Source organism: Natrix helvetica (genome assembly GCF_964273705.1).
Source record: "Natrix helvetica genome assembly, chromosome: 2".
Taxonomy (NCBI): Eukaryota; Metazoa; Chordata; class Lepidosauria; order Squamata; family Natricidae; genus Natrix; species Natrix helvetica.
This window is the reverse complement of record NC_138552.1, coordinates 19,222,673-19,239,798: the sequence shown is the minus strand read 5'-3', so window position 1 is coordinate 19,239,798 and position 17,126 is coordinate 19,222,673. Positions and strand designations below refer to the sequence as shown.

At 43.0% G+C, this 17,126-nt stretch overlaps 1 protein-coding gene across 2 annotated transcripts in view; it reads left to right on the top strand.

The window, feature by feature from the left end:
• The window catches only part of SLC45A2 (solute carrier family 45 member 2), a 39,890-nt gene that overhangs the window by 9,910 nt on the left and 12,854 nt on the right, over positions 1 to 17,126 (top strand). For both annotated transcript variants that reach the window (XM_081945623.1, XM_081945624.1), the window contains exons 2-4: positions 821 to 997; positions 8,338 to 8,651; positions 15,614 to 15,757. In XM_081945623.1, the coding sequence (XP_081801749.1) occupies positions 821 to 997; positions 8,338 to 8,651; positions 15,614 to 15,757 (635 nt within the window). The remainder of the gene's footprint in view (positions 1 to 820; positions 998 to 8,337; positions 8,652 to 15,613; positions 15,758 to 17,126) is intronic.

The following is a 17,126-nucleotide window of genomic DNA, read 5'->3' as shown; positions in this document are numbered from 1 at the left end:
CCTGGTCCTCCAGCGCCATGCACACTCAAGGAAAGACAGATGGTGGGATGGATTGCATGCCTCCCCACCACCACTGCGCAGGCTGAAGCTGCTTCCAGACACCGTCTGGCCTCACGCACGCTCTCGCCACCTCCTATGCTGGCCACGCTCACTTCCCCATCTCAGCTGATGATGCTTTGAACTAGGGCTTATTTTGGGGGGTAAGGCTTATATTGCGAGCAGTATGAAAAATCACGGTAGGTCTTATTTGGGGGGTAGGTCGTATTTTTGGGGGAACACAGTTGTTGCAACATCTGGGGTCAAGTGATTGCCATTTGCAATCTTCCCAGCTGGCTTCTGAAAAGCAAAATCAATGAGGGAAGCCAGATTCACTTGACAGTGTGATTCACTTAACAACTGCAGTGACTTGCTTAACAACTATCGCAAAAAAAGGTTGTAAAATTGGGCATGACTCACTTAATAACCACCTTGTTTAGCAACGGAAATTCTGGTCCCAATTGTGGCTGAAAGTCGAATCCTACCTATAAGGCAGTTAGTGTTCAAATAGAAATTCTAGTAACGGTACACATGATTTAATCTAGTAATAGTACAGCTTATTCAACATTAGCTGTGCCAGTTGAGTTACATACATTTAAATGTGTTTCTGCCAATCAGAGGCGTTTCTCCCGACGCCCTCTGCTGGCCGGGCCCGACAGTACACAACAGTTTCCATGATACAAACGTATTTTCCTCACCTGGCCAATTGAACCTCAGCAAATTGGGGAAGGTTGGCATGAAAAAAAAATAACTATCAACAAAGCCAAATGTTTTTCTCTTACAGTTCTGGTTGTTGATCGAGGCACTTGGAAGACGTGGGCTATAATTATTACCATGCTGGGAGTCGTGCTGTTTGATTTTGCTGCTGATTTTATTGATGGTCCCATCAAGGCGTATTTATTTGATGTCTGCACTCACCAGGACAAGCAAAAGGGGCTCCATTATCATGCCCTCCTGACAGGTAAATCCAAGAGAAAAGTTCTACTTTTCTACTCCTCTGGAAATGCGGAAGTCGGTCAGTGGGTTTTCCTTCCCATCCTTGAGGTCTGGGTTGCGTTGGTCGGCTGATTCAAAGCATCATTGCAATCCTTATTTAGAAAAGTAATCTTGTGATTACTGGGGCTGGTTGAAGGGAAGAAAACCTCTTCCAAAATGAACACTAAACATCGATCTCACATCCCTGGATTAATCTAGGGGTAGTGGATTTGGGGGGTCTTTTAAAAATTATCAGGAGGGTCTTTTCTCTCTTGGCTTACTATAAGAGTTAGAAAAGATTCAACACTGAAGGTTTTTAATTTGCTTTTAAATTCAAAGATATAGTCCGAGGGCAGGGGTGTCAAAATCGATTTCATTGAGGACCCCGTCAGGGTTGTGTTTGACCTTGGGGAGCTGGAGTGGGCGTGGCCAGCTCAACATCACTCGTGTCAGGGGCAACTGTGGCGGCCTGAGCACTCTGCCATTGAAAATGGGCTCCTGAGCTCAGTTCGGGTGTGACGGCCTCCTGCAACCCTCTTCCAGTGAAAATGGAGCTTGGGAGGGTCACGTGTGGCCCTCACGAGATCTGTTTTTGGCTGTAACAGCCTCCTGCAACCTTCTGCCAGTGAAAACGGAGCTCGGGAGGGCCCCCTCCTGAGCTCTGTTTTTGCTGTCAGAGGCACCGTGGACCGATCCTTCACTGTTTCCAGGTCGGCTCCGTGGACCAGATCTAAGCATCTGTGGGCTGGATTCGACCTGCGGGCTTTGAGTTTGAGACCCCTGTCCTAGGGCAATCAACTTCACAGAATCCAATTGGAGTCAAGAAGAAGAGGATTATGCATGTACTTAGTCTCACTAAAAGTGAAGACTCCTATAAATCAGGCTGGGGACCCAATAGTTTTTTCTTGAAAAAAAAAACAAATCTACAATCTATAATCTACAAATCTACAAAAGCTACAACTTTTTCTATACATTTCCCTTTCATTTTCTTACGAGATGGAAAAGAGCATGTCTCTATAGGATCTGAAAAGGTTCCAAATTCATCACCCTTGAATTAAAGAACAAATTAGGCCGTACTGTCGCCCCAGCGTCAAGCCAACAATCAAAAATTATTTCCGTATCACATTATGTGAATTTGACCTTTTGACCTTACAAAATGTGTGTGTGTGTGCATTGCTCGCTCCCACAAAAACACAATGATAGCAAATATTATATTTACGACTTTGGATGAAAGAAGCTTGAGTCATATGATGCTAATGATGGTGTTTTCATTCCCTGAATGGCACTTGAATAACTGTAAGCCTAGTGTAGTACTTGTTCCCTAAAGCTTCCTGACTAGGGAGATATAAGAATATATTTCCATTCTTATTTTAGGCAAAGCTATGGAAATGCACTTTTCAGTCCCAGATAAAATGTTATCATACCTACCTTACCACCATTCCAGGTTCCAAACTAACCCATTGCAGCTCAGCTTAGTTTTGATTGATGTTTCATTTGCAGCAGAAGCTGGATTTTGCTCATCAATGTGTTGCAGAGTTTGGTTTCTTGAAACTACCAGCTGCTCTTATCCCTGATGATGCTACTTTTACTTCCTTGGTACAACAGATGACATTAGTCCTAGGTCAAGACCCAACAGTTAAGATTCCTGCCCATTGGCAATTACCAATCATGGCAGGGAGTCAAACCAGGTTGGGGGCTAAGCTTTTGAAATGTAGTGTTTAGAATGCTGGACTAGGACTGCAGAGATACAGGTTCAAAAATCCACCCTTAGCCATAGTTGCTGTCTATTAGTCTGACTTTATATATCATAAAAGCATGAGAGTCCGTACAGTGATTAAGAATGGAGCATCCTAGTCCTGCCTTAGGGACAAAGCCAGTTCCTTGAATCAGTTCCTTCCTCAACCAGATTGTTATCCCCAATTCAAGTCTTAGCCTGGTGCTGAAGCCAATGATGGACGCCAGCAGGGGTGGGTTCCTGCCAGTTCTAACCTCTTCTATAGAAGAGGTTCTACAAATCTATAGTGCTGTTTAGAACCGGTTCCAGCTCCCTCCCTCCACCCATCCACACATCATCAAGATGAAGAGCGAGAGGAGGAATTCTGGGAGTTGAAGTCTACAAGTCTTAAAGCTGTCAAGTTTGAACACCCCTGGGGTTTTTTTTCCTAAAGGGTTAGGAGTGCAAGGGTCTTGTAATTTGACAGCTTTAAGACTTGTGTGCTTCAAATGCCAGAGTTTCTGAGCCAACATTTTTTGGTTGCTAAGCAAGAGCGTTGTTAAGTGAGTTTCACCACATTTTACAAGTTGGCCACGCCCTCACAGTCACATGGCCAGCAAGCCACTCCCACCCGGTCACATGGCTGGCAAGCCACTCTCACAAAGCAGGCCACACCTACAGAAGAGGTTCTAAAGAATTTTGAAACCCACCACTGGACGCCAGACACGAGGTGCAGGTTTTCTGATTGCTTTCTATTGGAGTACTCTAACGAAAAGGGTTCCTGGTCAAAATGCCAAGAAAATCAAGAACAAAGGATTAAGTAAGCTTTATATATTTTCAGCAAAGGAGAAGGTGGGACAAGGTGAGATAACAAGAAATATCATCTAATAAACATTTTTGTAATAATTCTACAATTTGTTTTATTGGTCTCTAGCTGTCCCTATTCCTAAGCCTTGGCTAATGAATGCCCCAGGAGTTATCTAATACACATTTCATTTGCTGCAGGCCATCCCTAACCTTTTAGCTGAGGTCTGCAAGTTGTCTAACTACCTATAATTGCTACAAGCTTTACACATGCATATTTCCTATTGATAAGCATTCTTTGTTCTTGCTAGACAGACCCCAATTACAGTCTTCCTGATTTAATAATAATAATAATAATAATAATAATAATAATAATAATAATAATAATAATAATAATAATAATTTGAATTTATTAGCCGCTCCCTTTCCAGGCAGGACTCGGGGCAGCGTACAATGGAGCATATAGAACATAAAACATGTGTACAAACACATAAACATACATATATACAAAGACACACATGCACGGAGGAGGTAGCAAATTACAACATTTAGACAGTTAAAAATCACCATTAAAATACCCCCAATTGTAAGAAACCCAATGTACAATTAAAATTTAAAATTTAAAAAGACAGTCAGGAGGAGTAAGAAAAATTACGGTTGAGCCAGGCCAGATAATTGAAAGAGGTGGGTCTTCAGCTGTACACGGAAGGAGCGGAGATCGGAAGTAATCCTGATGTCACGGGGGAGGTCATTCCACAGGGCTGGGCCCATCACAGAGAAGGCTCTGCTCCTGGGTGTCGCCCCCCGACACTGTTTGGCGGACGGCACCCGGAGAAGTCCCTCTCTGTGTGAGCGAATTGGTCGTAGGGATGTGTGGGGCAGGATGCGATCCTGCATGTAACTAGGCCCTGTGCCATGAAGCGCTTTAAAGATCATAATCAAAACCTTGAAACGCACTCGGTAGACCACAGGAAGCCAGTGCAGCTCGCGCAGGAGAGGTGTTACAGGGGAGTATCTAGTCCTCCCCATAATCACCCGCGCGGCTGCGTTCTGGACCAACTGTAGTCTCCGAGTGCATCTCAAGGGAAGCCCCATGTAGAGAGCATTGCAGTAGTCCAGGCGAGACGTCACTAGCGCATGGGTGACTGTGCGTAGGGCATCCCGGTCCAATAAGGGGCACAATTGGCGCATCAGGCGGACCTGATGGAACGCCCCCCTTGCCACGGCTGTTACATGGTCATCCATGGACAGCCGGGCATCTAGGAGGACGCCCAAATTGTGTACCTGTTCCATGGGGGCTAGTTGCACGCCCCCGATGGCCAGAGATGGAAGCACCTGGTTGAACCGGGAGGCCGGAAGCCACAGCCACTCCGTCTTGGAAGGGTTGAGTTTTAGTCGGTTGCCATCCATCCAGACCCGTACGGCCTCCAAACACCGGGACATCATTTCGACGGCCTCATTGGGGTGGTTCGGGGTGGAAATGTATAGCTGAGTATCATCAGCATACAGATGATATCCCACCCCAAAACCACGGATGATCTCGCCCAACGGTTTCATGTATGTGTTGAACAGGAGAGGCGAGAGCACCGATCCCTGTGGCACTCCACATGTGAGTGGCCTCCGGGTCGATCTCTGCTCCCCTGCCAACACACGTTGCGTCCGGTCAGAGAGGTAGGAGCCAAACCACCGTAAAACGGTGCCCCTGACTCCCAGCCCCTCTAGCCGGTGCAACAGGATACCATGGTCGATGGTATCGAACGCCGCCGAGAGATCTAATAGGACCAGGATAGAGGAACAACCCCTATCTCTGGCCCTCCAGAGATCATCAACCAATGCGACCAAGGCCGTCTCCGTGCTGTGCCCGGGTCGGAAGCCGGACTGGCGCGGGTCTAGATAATCATTTTCCTCCAGGTGACGTGGGAACTGCTGTGCCACCACACTCTCTACAACCTTCGCTAGAAAAGGAAGGTTGGAGACTGGACGGTAATTGACTAGGTCCGTTGGGTCCAGGGAAGGCTTCTTGAGCAGGGGCCTCACCACCGCCTCTTTCAAGGCGGCCGGTAGAGACCCCTCACCCAACGAGGCGTTCACTAGGCCCAGGAGCCAGTAGCGCGTAACCTCCCAGGATGCCAGTACAAGCCAGGAGGGACACGGGTCCAATAAACATGTGGTGGGTCGCAGACGTCCCCGCAACCTGTCCAAATCCTCGATGGCAACCGAGTCAAACTCCTCCCAAAGCGGTCCCTCAAGACTCGCCACGGGCGTCTCTGCTGAACCACTGAAAGGGGCCCATCCCATCCGGATTTGAGCGACTTTGTCCTGTAGATATTTCCCAAACTCCTCTGCTCTGCCCTGTAAAGGGGCTTCCCGCGGTCTCTCAAACAAGAGGGAGCGAGTCACCCGAAACAGGGCGGCAGGGCGGTTATCTGCGGACGCAATAAGAGCAGCGCAATGTTGACGTTTGGCCGCTCTTAATGCCACGAGGTACGTCCTCAAATAGGCTCGTGCCTGTGCTCGGTCAAATTCGGAACGGGAGGATCTCCAACGACTCTCTAGGCGTCTCTTGTGGCGTTTCATCACCCTTAGCTCCTCGGTAAACCAAGGGGCCAGGGTGGTTCGTCGCCGCAGGAGAGGCCGCAAAGGCGCCACCCGGTCTAGGGCCCCGGTAGTCGCACTATTCCATGCGTCTACCAGGTCCTCCACTCGGGGGCGGGTCAGGTCCACAGGAGGTGGCCCAAGCTCCGTCTGGAACCTATCTGGTTCCATCAGGCGCTTGGGGCGGAACCATCTAATACCTTCCAGTTCCGCCTCCTCCTTTACTTTCAAGTATGTGCCATGACCTTGCTTTAGCAACCAGCCCATCACTAGGAAAGAGGCCATGGCAAACCACTTCTGGAAAGATCTTGCCAAGAAAACTGGGGGGACTTGTCCAGGCAGTCACTGGAAGTCAGTACCAACTCAAAGGCAGAGATACATAAACATACCTTAAACCAGGTTGCGCTCAAACTTTTTGGTTCCGTGGACTGCCAGTGGTGGCTTCAGCAGTTTCAGCGGTGAGGGAGGGAATGGTTTCATGTGTGCAACCTAAATCCTGCGCATGTGCAAATGAAGCCTCACATGCTCGCTTGCTACTTTGACAGCCCGTTCCCAATTGTTTATGGCCAAAGTTCCTGGGGGTTGCATAGAAAAACCTCCAAATGGCCTGAATAACCCTCAGAAAGACTGCTAATGACCGGATGACTGCAAGGAATATAAATCCTTCCATCCCCAACCATTCACTCAAGTTCACTGAAGAATCTTCTTGGATGAGAAGTGAAACAACTGCATCCAGTTTTGGTCACCATGATGTAAAAAAGGTGTTGAGACTCTAGAAAGAGTACAGAGAAGAGCAACAAAGAGGATTAGGGGACTGGAGGCTAGACATTAGAACAATTAATCAGTGGAACAATTTGCCTCCATAAGTTGTAAATGCTCCAACACTGGAAGTTTTAAAGAACAGATTGGATAACCATTTTTCTGAAGTGGAGTAGGGTTTCCTGCCTAAATAGGAGGTTGGACTAGAAGATCTCCAAGGTCCCTTCCAATTCTGTTATTCTATCATTCTAACTTCAAAGAAAACACAAAGTCCAGTTGCCTTTTGAAAAAGCATATTTGGGATATCGACCATGTTATTCTTCTGAATCAACTCCAGGGATTGAGATTGGGTGGCGCTGTTTTGTGCTGGTTTGCCTCCTTTCTCCAGGGTTGATGCCAGTTAGTGGTGATTGTAGGAGGGAGAGAGATCCCAGCCTCAGTCCCTACTATGCAGGGTATCACCAGTTTGGGTGCTTTCTCTGCTCCTATTCAACATCTACATGCATCTGTTGGGTAGGTTCATCTGTTGCCATGGAGTGAGGTATCATTTGTAGACTGATGATACCTAATTAGACATGTCTACCCCTGGTGAGTAAGGGATCAGTGGCTAAGATGTTGAACTTGTCGATCCGAAAGGTCGGCAGTTCAGCAGTTCAAATCCCTAGCACTGCATAACAGAGTGAGTTCCCGTTATTTGTCCCAGCTTCTGAACCTAGCAGTTCAAAACATGTAAAAATGCAAGTAGAAAAATAGGGACCACCTTTGGTGGGAAGGTAACAGTGCTCCGTACGCCTTTGGTGTTTAGTCATACTGGCCACATAACTACAGGAGACATTTTCAGACAGTGCTGGCTCTTTGGCTTTGAAACAGAGATGAGCACTGCCCCCTAGAGTCAGGAACAACTAGCACATATGTGCGAGGGGAACCTTTACCTTACCCCTGGTGAATTAAGCAATTTATGGATGTCTTTTCCCGGTGCTTGGAGGCTGTGAGGATCTGGATTGGAACAACAGGCTTCAAATGATGCCTGGGCCAACTGAGGGGCTGTGGGTTTGAGATCCTATCAGTTCTGAGATTATGCCATCTTTTGTGCTGGATGGGATTGCATTGCCACAAAGAGAACTGCTGCACATCTTGGAAATTGTTCTAAATGACAAGACATTTTAGCTTATCTGCCCTCAAGAACTAAAGAAAAGTTACACAATTTAGTTTTGCTAGATGTGTGTCTTAGTGTATTATTATAGCATATCATTTGTCATAGAGAAAATCTACCGTATTTATACAATTGCTAACTCTAATAAGGTTTGAATGCTGTGATGAAATAGGAAGCTGCACTACACTCCATGCCAAGTTTGCAAAACAGACGTGACTCTGGCAATAATCTGACAATTTAGCATGTTATTTTTACTGCCTATGTGAAAGTGAGCAGCATTTTTCTTTCTTTTTTCTTTTAGGTCTTGGAGGGGCTCTGGGATACCTGACAGGGGCCATTGATTGGGGAGCAACTATTTTGGGAAAATATTTAGGGTCAGAATTCCATGTGATGTTCTTTTTTTGTGCCCTCGTGTTCCTGCTCTGTCTTATGGTGCATTTGTGCAGCATTCCTGAAGCACCTCCTGCCCACACCAGTGACGAGACTGAAGTCCTGGTGAAAAACTCTCAGCCTGATCAATATGGGGCCATAGAAAGTGTCAAGAATAATAGTGAATACAGTGAAATGCAGATTTCACCCAAAGAGGAGAAACTCACCACAAAAGCAGATATTCAGGTAACGGTGCTTTTTAAGTTTACAATTTATTTTAATTAGTGAAATGCTGTCTCCCATCTTGTGAAAAGTTCATTGATTCCCCCCCACAAAAAAAAGACCCTAACCCTGAATCTTTGGAAATGCGTTGAGTAGGGTAGGGTAGGGTAGGGTAGAATAGAATAGAATAGAATGGAATGGAATGGAATGGAATGGAATGGAATAGAATAGAATAGAATAGAATAGAATAGAATAGAATAGAATAGAATAGAATAGAATAGAATTCTTTATTGGCCAAGGAAATTGTCTTTGGTGCATATGCTTTCAGTGTACATAAAAAAACAAGATACATTAGTCAAGAATCATAAGGTACAACACTTAATGATAGTCATAGGGTACAAGCAAGCAATCAAGAAACAATTAATATCAATATAAATCATAAGGATACAAGCAACAAAGTTACAGTCATGCAATCATAGGTGGGAGGAGATGGGTGATAGGAACAATAAGAAGACTATTAGTAATGGTAATGCAGCCTTAGTAAATAGTTTGAGAGTGTTGAGGGAATTATTTGTTTAGCAGAGTGATGGCGTTCGGGAAAAAACCTGTTCTTGTGTCTAGTTGTCTTGGTGTGCAGTGCTCACCATACAAATAAAACCAATAAATAAAATGATCAATTATCACGAATTATTCTTTTTTTGTAGACAATTCAGAAAATGTCATCATGACAGTTAGTCCTCAACTTACAACCTTTAATTTAGTGACCATTCAAAGTTACAATGGCACTGAAAAAAGTGATGTATGACCATTCTTACAACCATTGCAGCATCCCCAGGGTCAAGCGATGAAAATTTAGGCGCTTGGCAACTGACTCATATTTATGACAGTTGTTGTGTACCGAGGTCACGTGATCGCCCTTTCTGGCGAGCCAAATGAATGGGAATGCCAGATTCACTTAACAACCATGTTACTAATTTAATAACTGTGGCAAGAAAGGTTGTAAAAGGGGGCAAAATTCACTTAACAATTGTCTCGCTTAGCAACAAAGATTTTTGGTACAATTGTGGTAATAAATCGAGAACATATACTCCTAGAAAAAAAAATCAAGATGGTGACTGGGCTGACAGGATTGAAGGCCCAGCTTTTATGAACACTGCATCTACAACCCACACATAAAAAGGGGACAAACCTTCAGCTGAACAAGCACAACCATTGTGTTGACTTTTAAAAAAAAACATTTTGGAGATGCCCCTGGAGGGGGGATTGACCTTGACTGGTGCAGTGGGCCTCAACACGGGTAAAGTGAAGTATAATAAAGAAAAAAGGCCATTCTGGATTTTATTTCAGATCTTAGCTCCCTGAAAATCTGTGAAGGATGGGCTCAAAAGTCATCTGCTAAAAATATTTTATTGGTTTTTGCTGTATAGCAGGCGTGAGACGTTGGCATCAATAACATCAGCTGTGTGTCAGCTTGTTTATTCCCGTTTTTAAATCTTTTATGACAATATCTGCTAATCCTACATTAATGAAACTATGAAGATAGAGGCTCTGCTCAATAACATCTTCCGCTTTTAATTTTTGAAGATAAATCTTTGGCATTGATTCCAGAAAAGCAATATTTATGCCTGGCTACATTCACTCGCTTGATTACTTTTGATTTGACTTTACGCCTTGCAGTTGTGGAAAGAATGAGTTTTGCAAAGTTGTGCTAGGTCATTCAGTTCAGCATTCATATGAAAACAGTGAAAAAAATTCAAATTATATATGCCATATTTTTACTGTATTTTAAATATTGGATGTGTATAAAAAAATGCAAACCAACGTGACGACAACGTGACGATGTGAGTTTGACACCCCTGGGTTACATTAACATTACATTAAGTATCTGGTATTCAAACCATGTTTAAATTCTCAAAGCATTTTGAAAAACAAACAAAAAACAAACAAACAAAATGTACTTCAGGAAATAGAGGAGCCCAAAGTAGGTCTATGGTACATTTTGATTTTACATTACAGTAAGTTTTAATCCTAGAAAGCAATGGGTTACATCCCTGGATGTCAAACTTGGAGCCCAAGGCCCGGATGCATCACTCACTGGCCGTGCCCACCCCCGTTTTAGCGAAGGGGGAAAAAGTCGTGATAGGTCATGTGACGACAACGTGACGATGTGAGTTTGACACCCCTGGGTTACATTGTGCAGTAGATGAAGTCTAGGAAAATGAAATGTTAATATGCATTTTATGTCAGGTTCCAAACAACACCCCCAACAAAAGAAGACTCTGAGGCTTGGGTTTCCTCAAAGTTCCATTTCATGAGAGATGTCATATTGGCGCATCTAGGAAAACCCAAATCTAAAAGTTTCCATGTTTCCCCCACCCAAATGAAAGTTCAGGTCCCTGCCCAGCACCCACATGTCCATCACATGGTCCAATCAGGCACCATCCAAAACAGGAGATGCCTCCCAGTCACACCAACGCAGCTGCAGGGCAAGGTGTCCTTGACTCTCCGAGAAAGGAATGTTATTTAGACTATATATCTCCCATACTCCATATAATCCCCCCTCCCATTTTCCCACAGCAGAAAATGTCGCAGGCCTGAAGGCTTCCAATGTAAAAGATGGCTTCCAGGACTGACATTTTCTTTCTGAAAGACAAATGAAGATGTTTTGGGGGTCACCTTTCATCCAAATCTGCATATCCTATCACCTGCATATTTGGCCTAAGTGTTTTCAACTCTTCCTGTGAGAGGTTTCTCTGCATAAATATTTAGGCTAGTAGGCTAGTAGGCTTTACCGTATGTTGTACTAATCAAAGCTAAGCTTTCAAACCAAGGAAGAAGAGTGCATAAACAACGTTCTTCAACCAATAGCAACCTTTGCAGTGGGGAACCAGCATTACAAAACTGAACAGACCAGGGTTGACTTCTGTATTAACTTTGCCAATATGCTTGAAAGAGAAATTTGGTAATTCTGTGACCATTGTCCTTGTTGTATTACACTCTTGCCTGTATATTTATGATCTTCAAGATCCTTGATAGATGAATGACAAAATGGTTTGGAGACAGAAAAATACAAAAAAAAAGGATTACTACAGAAGGAATACTAAATGGCACTTGCTGTATATTGTACAGCTTGCACACCCTGACACATAGCATGTATAATCTAGGATCAATTCTTCCCAACCTAGTATCTGTGGGTTGGGAATTTGCCGTTGTTCTTTCAATATAATACATCCAGAAATTGCAGGTTGAAGACCAGTCTAGGGAAAATAAGGCATGCCTTACAAAGGTCAAGCAAGCAAGTCAAAGAGTTTGTAGAAATCTCACGGTGTGGATTTTGACCCACAACTCACTTCACATCTCAGCAATGTCTCAGCAATGAAGCAGGCTGCAGAAGTCTTGGGCATCTTAAAGTTGCCAAGATTGAGAAAATCTGATCTATATGATCTCCCTTGTTGGACTGGGATAGTTAAGAGAACAAGGAGAAAATATATTGCAAATATATATTTCTCAATCCACCTATCAGTACATAAACGGAAAGATGTAACTACTAACTGGTCTTTTCAGATCATGTATGGGAAGACATATATAACATTATGAGCCATGCTGGTGCAGTGGTTAGAGTGCAGTACTGCAGGCTACTTCTGCTGACTGCTGGCTGCCTGCAATTTGGCAGTTCGAATCTCACCAGGCTCAAGGTTGACTCAGCCTTCCATCCTTCTGAGGTTGGTCAAATGAGGACCCAGATTGTTGGGGGCAATAGCCTGACTCTGTAAACAGCTAGAGTAAAGTGAATTGATGCCATCTCATTTGGAAAATATTCAGGTTAGGGATAGTTTGAAGAGCTACCAAAACATAGTGTTATTTTATAGGTATTAACAATCTGTAGAATTTGTCACATGGTGGAAATATCCTCCTTTTTAAAATCAAGTTCCCCAGATTCTACAAAACAAAGTAGACAATGGAAACCATTCCTAAAATCTGTCTTCCTTTTAAAAATGGCATTTCTTAATTGTTAGGACTATCCTTGGGTTGGGGAACAAGTCATGGCAGAAGGATGCTGCTAGGATGCCATCTTTTTTAATGATGTCATAACAGGACCACCGTTAGGAGGTCCTTCTGGATTGAAGAGCTTCAGGACCACAGCTGATCTATAAGGCTACTTTGTGCAAAGTGTTTTCTGCATTGCAGCAATATTATCACTAGAAGATGTTAGTTGCATTGATAGTTTCAGATTGCACAATGCATACAGTTTCTCTGAAAAGAGAGGCAGCCCTTGTTTCAAAAGAAGGAAAATCTGACACAAGTGAGCAGATGCAGTTGGGTGTTCAGAATGTAAAATTGATTTTAAAATTTAATTAGGCACCCCCTGTGTCAATGTGCCTTTAGGCAATGCTCAGCTTGCACACCTACATGCCCTGACCCTGAAGGCCTTCCATAGTTGATCACCAAAAAGCCTACCAAGGTGTGCAGGTAGCCGATGGACATTAACTGTTAATTTGTCATGGGTTAAGGATCGTTCATTAATTTCCAGTTCAAACCAAGACACAAAAATTGCTTCTTGCTTCTGAAATTGGCTGGATATTCTTCCCTGAGGCAGTTCTGCACCACATCTCATCAACTGCATTTGAAAAAGCAAATAGTGTTCTACTGTTTAGAACATTTATATCCTAATTTTCCTTCAATAGAAACTCAAGAAATCATATATTCCCTGGAACCGAACAGAACAGACTAGAACAGAACAGAATTCTTTATTGGCCATGTGTGATTGGACACACAAGGAATTTGTCTTTGGTGCATATGCTCTTAGTGTACATAAAAAAACAAGATACATTCATCAAGAATCATAAAGTACAGCACTTAGTGATAGTCATAGGGTACAAATAAGCAATCGGGAAACAATCAATATAAATATAAATTGTAAGGATACAAGCAAAAAAGTTACAGTCCTGCAGTCGTAAGTGGGAGGAGATGGGTGATAGGAACGATGAGAAAACTAATAGTAATAGTAATGCAGCCTTAGTGAATGGTTTGACAGTGGCGAGGGACTTATTTGTTTAGCAGAGTGATGGCATTCGGGAAAAAACTGTTCTTGTGTCTAGCTGTCTTGGTGTGCAGTGCCCTATAGCATCATTTTGAGGGTAGGAGTTGAAACAATTTATGTCCAGCATGCGAGGGGTCTGTAAATATTTTCACGGCCCTCTTTTTGACTCATGCAGTGTACAGGTGCTCAATGGAAGGCAGGTTGGTAGTCATTGTTTTTTCTGCAGTTCAAATTCTCCTCTGAAGTCTGTGTCTGTCTTGTTGGGTTGCAGAACCAAACCAGACAGTTATAGAGGTGCAGATGACAGAGTAGGGAACCAACCCCCTGTATAGCCTTAGTGCTTTGTTTTGTTTGTTTGGGTATGTTTGAATCAGTCTTGACTCCTCTCACCTACCTGAACATGTTTTCTTGGCAAGTTTTCTCAGCAAGATTTTGGAAGTGGTTTGCCATTGCCTCTTTCCTAAGGCTGAGAGAAAATGATTAGCTCAGGGTCACCCAGTTGGATTTGTGACTAAGTGGGACTAGAACTCATGATTTCCCCATTTCTAGCCTAACCACTGCACCAAACCGGCTCTCTTGTAGCCTTAGCACTGTGATTAAATTTACAAAGTGGGGTTGAATAACACCTTTGGCTTCCAGGAGCCCCAGAGGACCATACTTGTGATGTTGGGACATCATCTGAGTGAGCGGGATTAACATCTGGGGCTCTTTATAGGAGTTGAGGGCACTTTTTGGAGGTTAGCTATGTGTTACTGTCATTGTTTTGAGAGAGAATGGGTACCTTATATCTTACAGAGGCATAAAGCACCAGTCATGCTCCAGGATACTTCCCTAAATCGGGGAAATGAGCCCATTTGGAAGGGTTTGGGCTTTTTTAAGAGGTGAAATAATTACCCATTTCATTCCTTAGCCCCTTAAAGGACTGACTTTTTCACCCTGTCTATTTGAACTGATTTTACTGGCATCCAAACCTCCTGTCTATTTGACAGGAGGTTTGGATGCCAGTAAAATCACTTCTGAGGACTGGATGTGAGTTTTGACCCATCAGCTATTCAACCCAAATATAATTTATGTAGCTAGAATTTTAATGCACTGTTCTATTATTCATTCATTCAACACTGGAAGTTTTTAAGAAGATGTTGGATAATAATTTGTGTGAAGTGGTGAAGGGTTTCCTGCCTAAGCAGGGGGTTGGACTAGAAGACCTCCTAGGTTCCTTCCAACTCTGTTATTCTATTCTATTCTATTCTATGCTATGCTATGCTATGCTATGCTATGCTATGCTATGCTATTCTTTCATTCATTCATTCACTTAACATATTCATACACTACTTCCTGTGTCAAAGTACCTTATTGTACTGTAAAAGAAGAAATAAAATACTTAAAGCAATATATTAAAATACTAAAAAGCAACATTAATTAAAGGATATTCATTAAAACATCGGAGCAAGAAATGACTGGATGAAAAGATAAGTTTAGGAGCTTTTCAAGTTTCAGGAGACCAAGATCTGCCTCTGGATAGTTCCTCCGTAGACACAACAATGGAGATTGGTGTGGCTCACAAAAGGTTGAGTAGTGGAGGCATTTTATTTTATTTTTTATTTTATTTTATTTAGTTTGTCAAACATGTACAAGGTAACAGGTATAAGTATAAACATGGACATGAACAAGGGAAATGAGTACAAATAAATGGGGACAGTAGGACAGGGACGGAAGGCAAGCTGGTGCCCCTATGCAGGCCCCCTTTACAGACCTCTTAGGAATGGGATGAGGTCCATGATAGACAGTTTAAGGTTGAAGCTGTGGAGGTTAAAGGATTTAACCAGGCATTTATTTTAGATACATCAGCAGACGTAAAATAAGATAACAGATCTTTGACTGGCGGATTTGCTTACTATCTACTATCCAGATGTTTACAAAGCTTGTTATTTTTTTTCCTTTCCAGGTTCAAAGGCAGATAACCATTATGTCTCTCCTAGAAGCTCTTTTAAGCATGCCATCTCACTACCGCAGCTTATGTCTGAGTCACTTGATGGGATGGACAGCTTTCCTTTCCAACATGCTCTTCTTCACTGATTTTATGGGACAGGTAAGGAAATCAAAAGGTCGAGGAGCTAGAAGGCTTTCAATAGGTGACAAATCCAATTAGTCTCAGGGCAAGAATCCAGTTAAAGTATCTACAGTATAACAAATGTCTCCCCAGCTTCTGAATTTCTGGATACATCATCCTAGGAATAGATCATGGCTCTTCATTTACGAAAGATACTTGTATTTTTGTTGACAACATGCAGAATTATTCATTAATTGCTCAAACAGAGATCCCAGGGAAATAGGTGCCTTCAGAATCTCTATATAGATTTGGGCAGGTTGGGTTGATGGGGAATTCATTTGCATTTTATTTGAAAACCTTTGCTTTTTTATCTTCCATATTCTACAAAGCATGAAATGTCAGTGTTTAAAATGATGATTCCCTGGAGCTCCCAAACACACGCAGTTCCACTTAAAAGTTTAGAATAAAAGCTGAGAGATGGACTGAAAATGTACTATTGGCCCTATTCTCTGCTTTTCATCAGTAGAGATAACATCTCCTTTGAATCAAACTCAACTGAAGACTTCATGGATAGATTCATGTGATTTGCTTGGGTAAAATATGGAAGTAGTTTGCAAGTGTCTTCTGGGAAGTTTATTCAACTTTCTAGTGTATCTTACAGTTCTAGAATTTTCTTAGGGATCTTCATTCTAAGAAGGGACTAGTCAATCACACTATAATCACACCACGCTATAAAAATGATGTTGAGACTCTAGAAAAAGTGCAGAGAAGAGCAACAAAGATAATTAGGGGACTGGAGACTAAAACATATGAAGAACGGTTGCAGGAACTGGGTATGTCTAGTTTCATGAAAAGAAGGACTAGCGGAGACATGATAGCAGTGTTCCAGTGTTTGAGGGGCTGCCATAGAGAGGAGGGAGTCAAGCTATTTTCCAAGGCACTCGGAGGCGAGAGAAGGAATAATGGATGGAAATTGATCAAGGAGAGATTCAACCTAGAAATAAGGATAATTTTTCTGACAGTGAGAATAATCAAGCAATGGAACAGCTTGTCTTCAGAAGTTGTGGGAGCTTCATCACTGGAGGCTTTCAAGAAGAGACTGGATTGCCATTTGTCACAAATGGTGTAAGGTCTCTTGCTTGGGCTGGGGGGGTTGGACTAGATTACCTACAAGGTTTCTTCCAACTCTGTTAATCTGTAAACACAATCCTGTTTAGTTTGTTGTGATCAACCAAGGTTGGTTGGAGGCTGTCATCTAGCAGGCAGTAGAAACCCAGTAAGCAGTCCTGCTTTAGAAAAGCAAACAACTAAAACTAGCATGAACAAATAAACAATGATATGATATAGTCCTGGGAATGCTTACTCAGAAGAATATTGTGGTGATTTAAATAGAATTCATTCCAAGTCT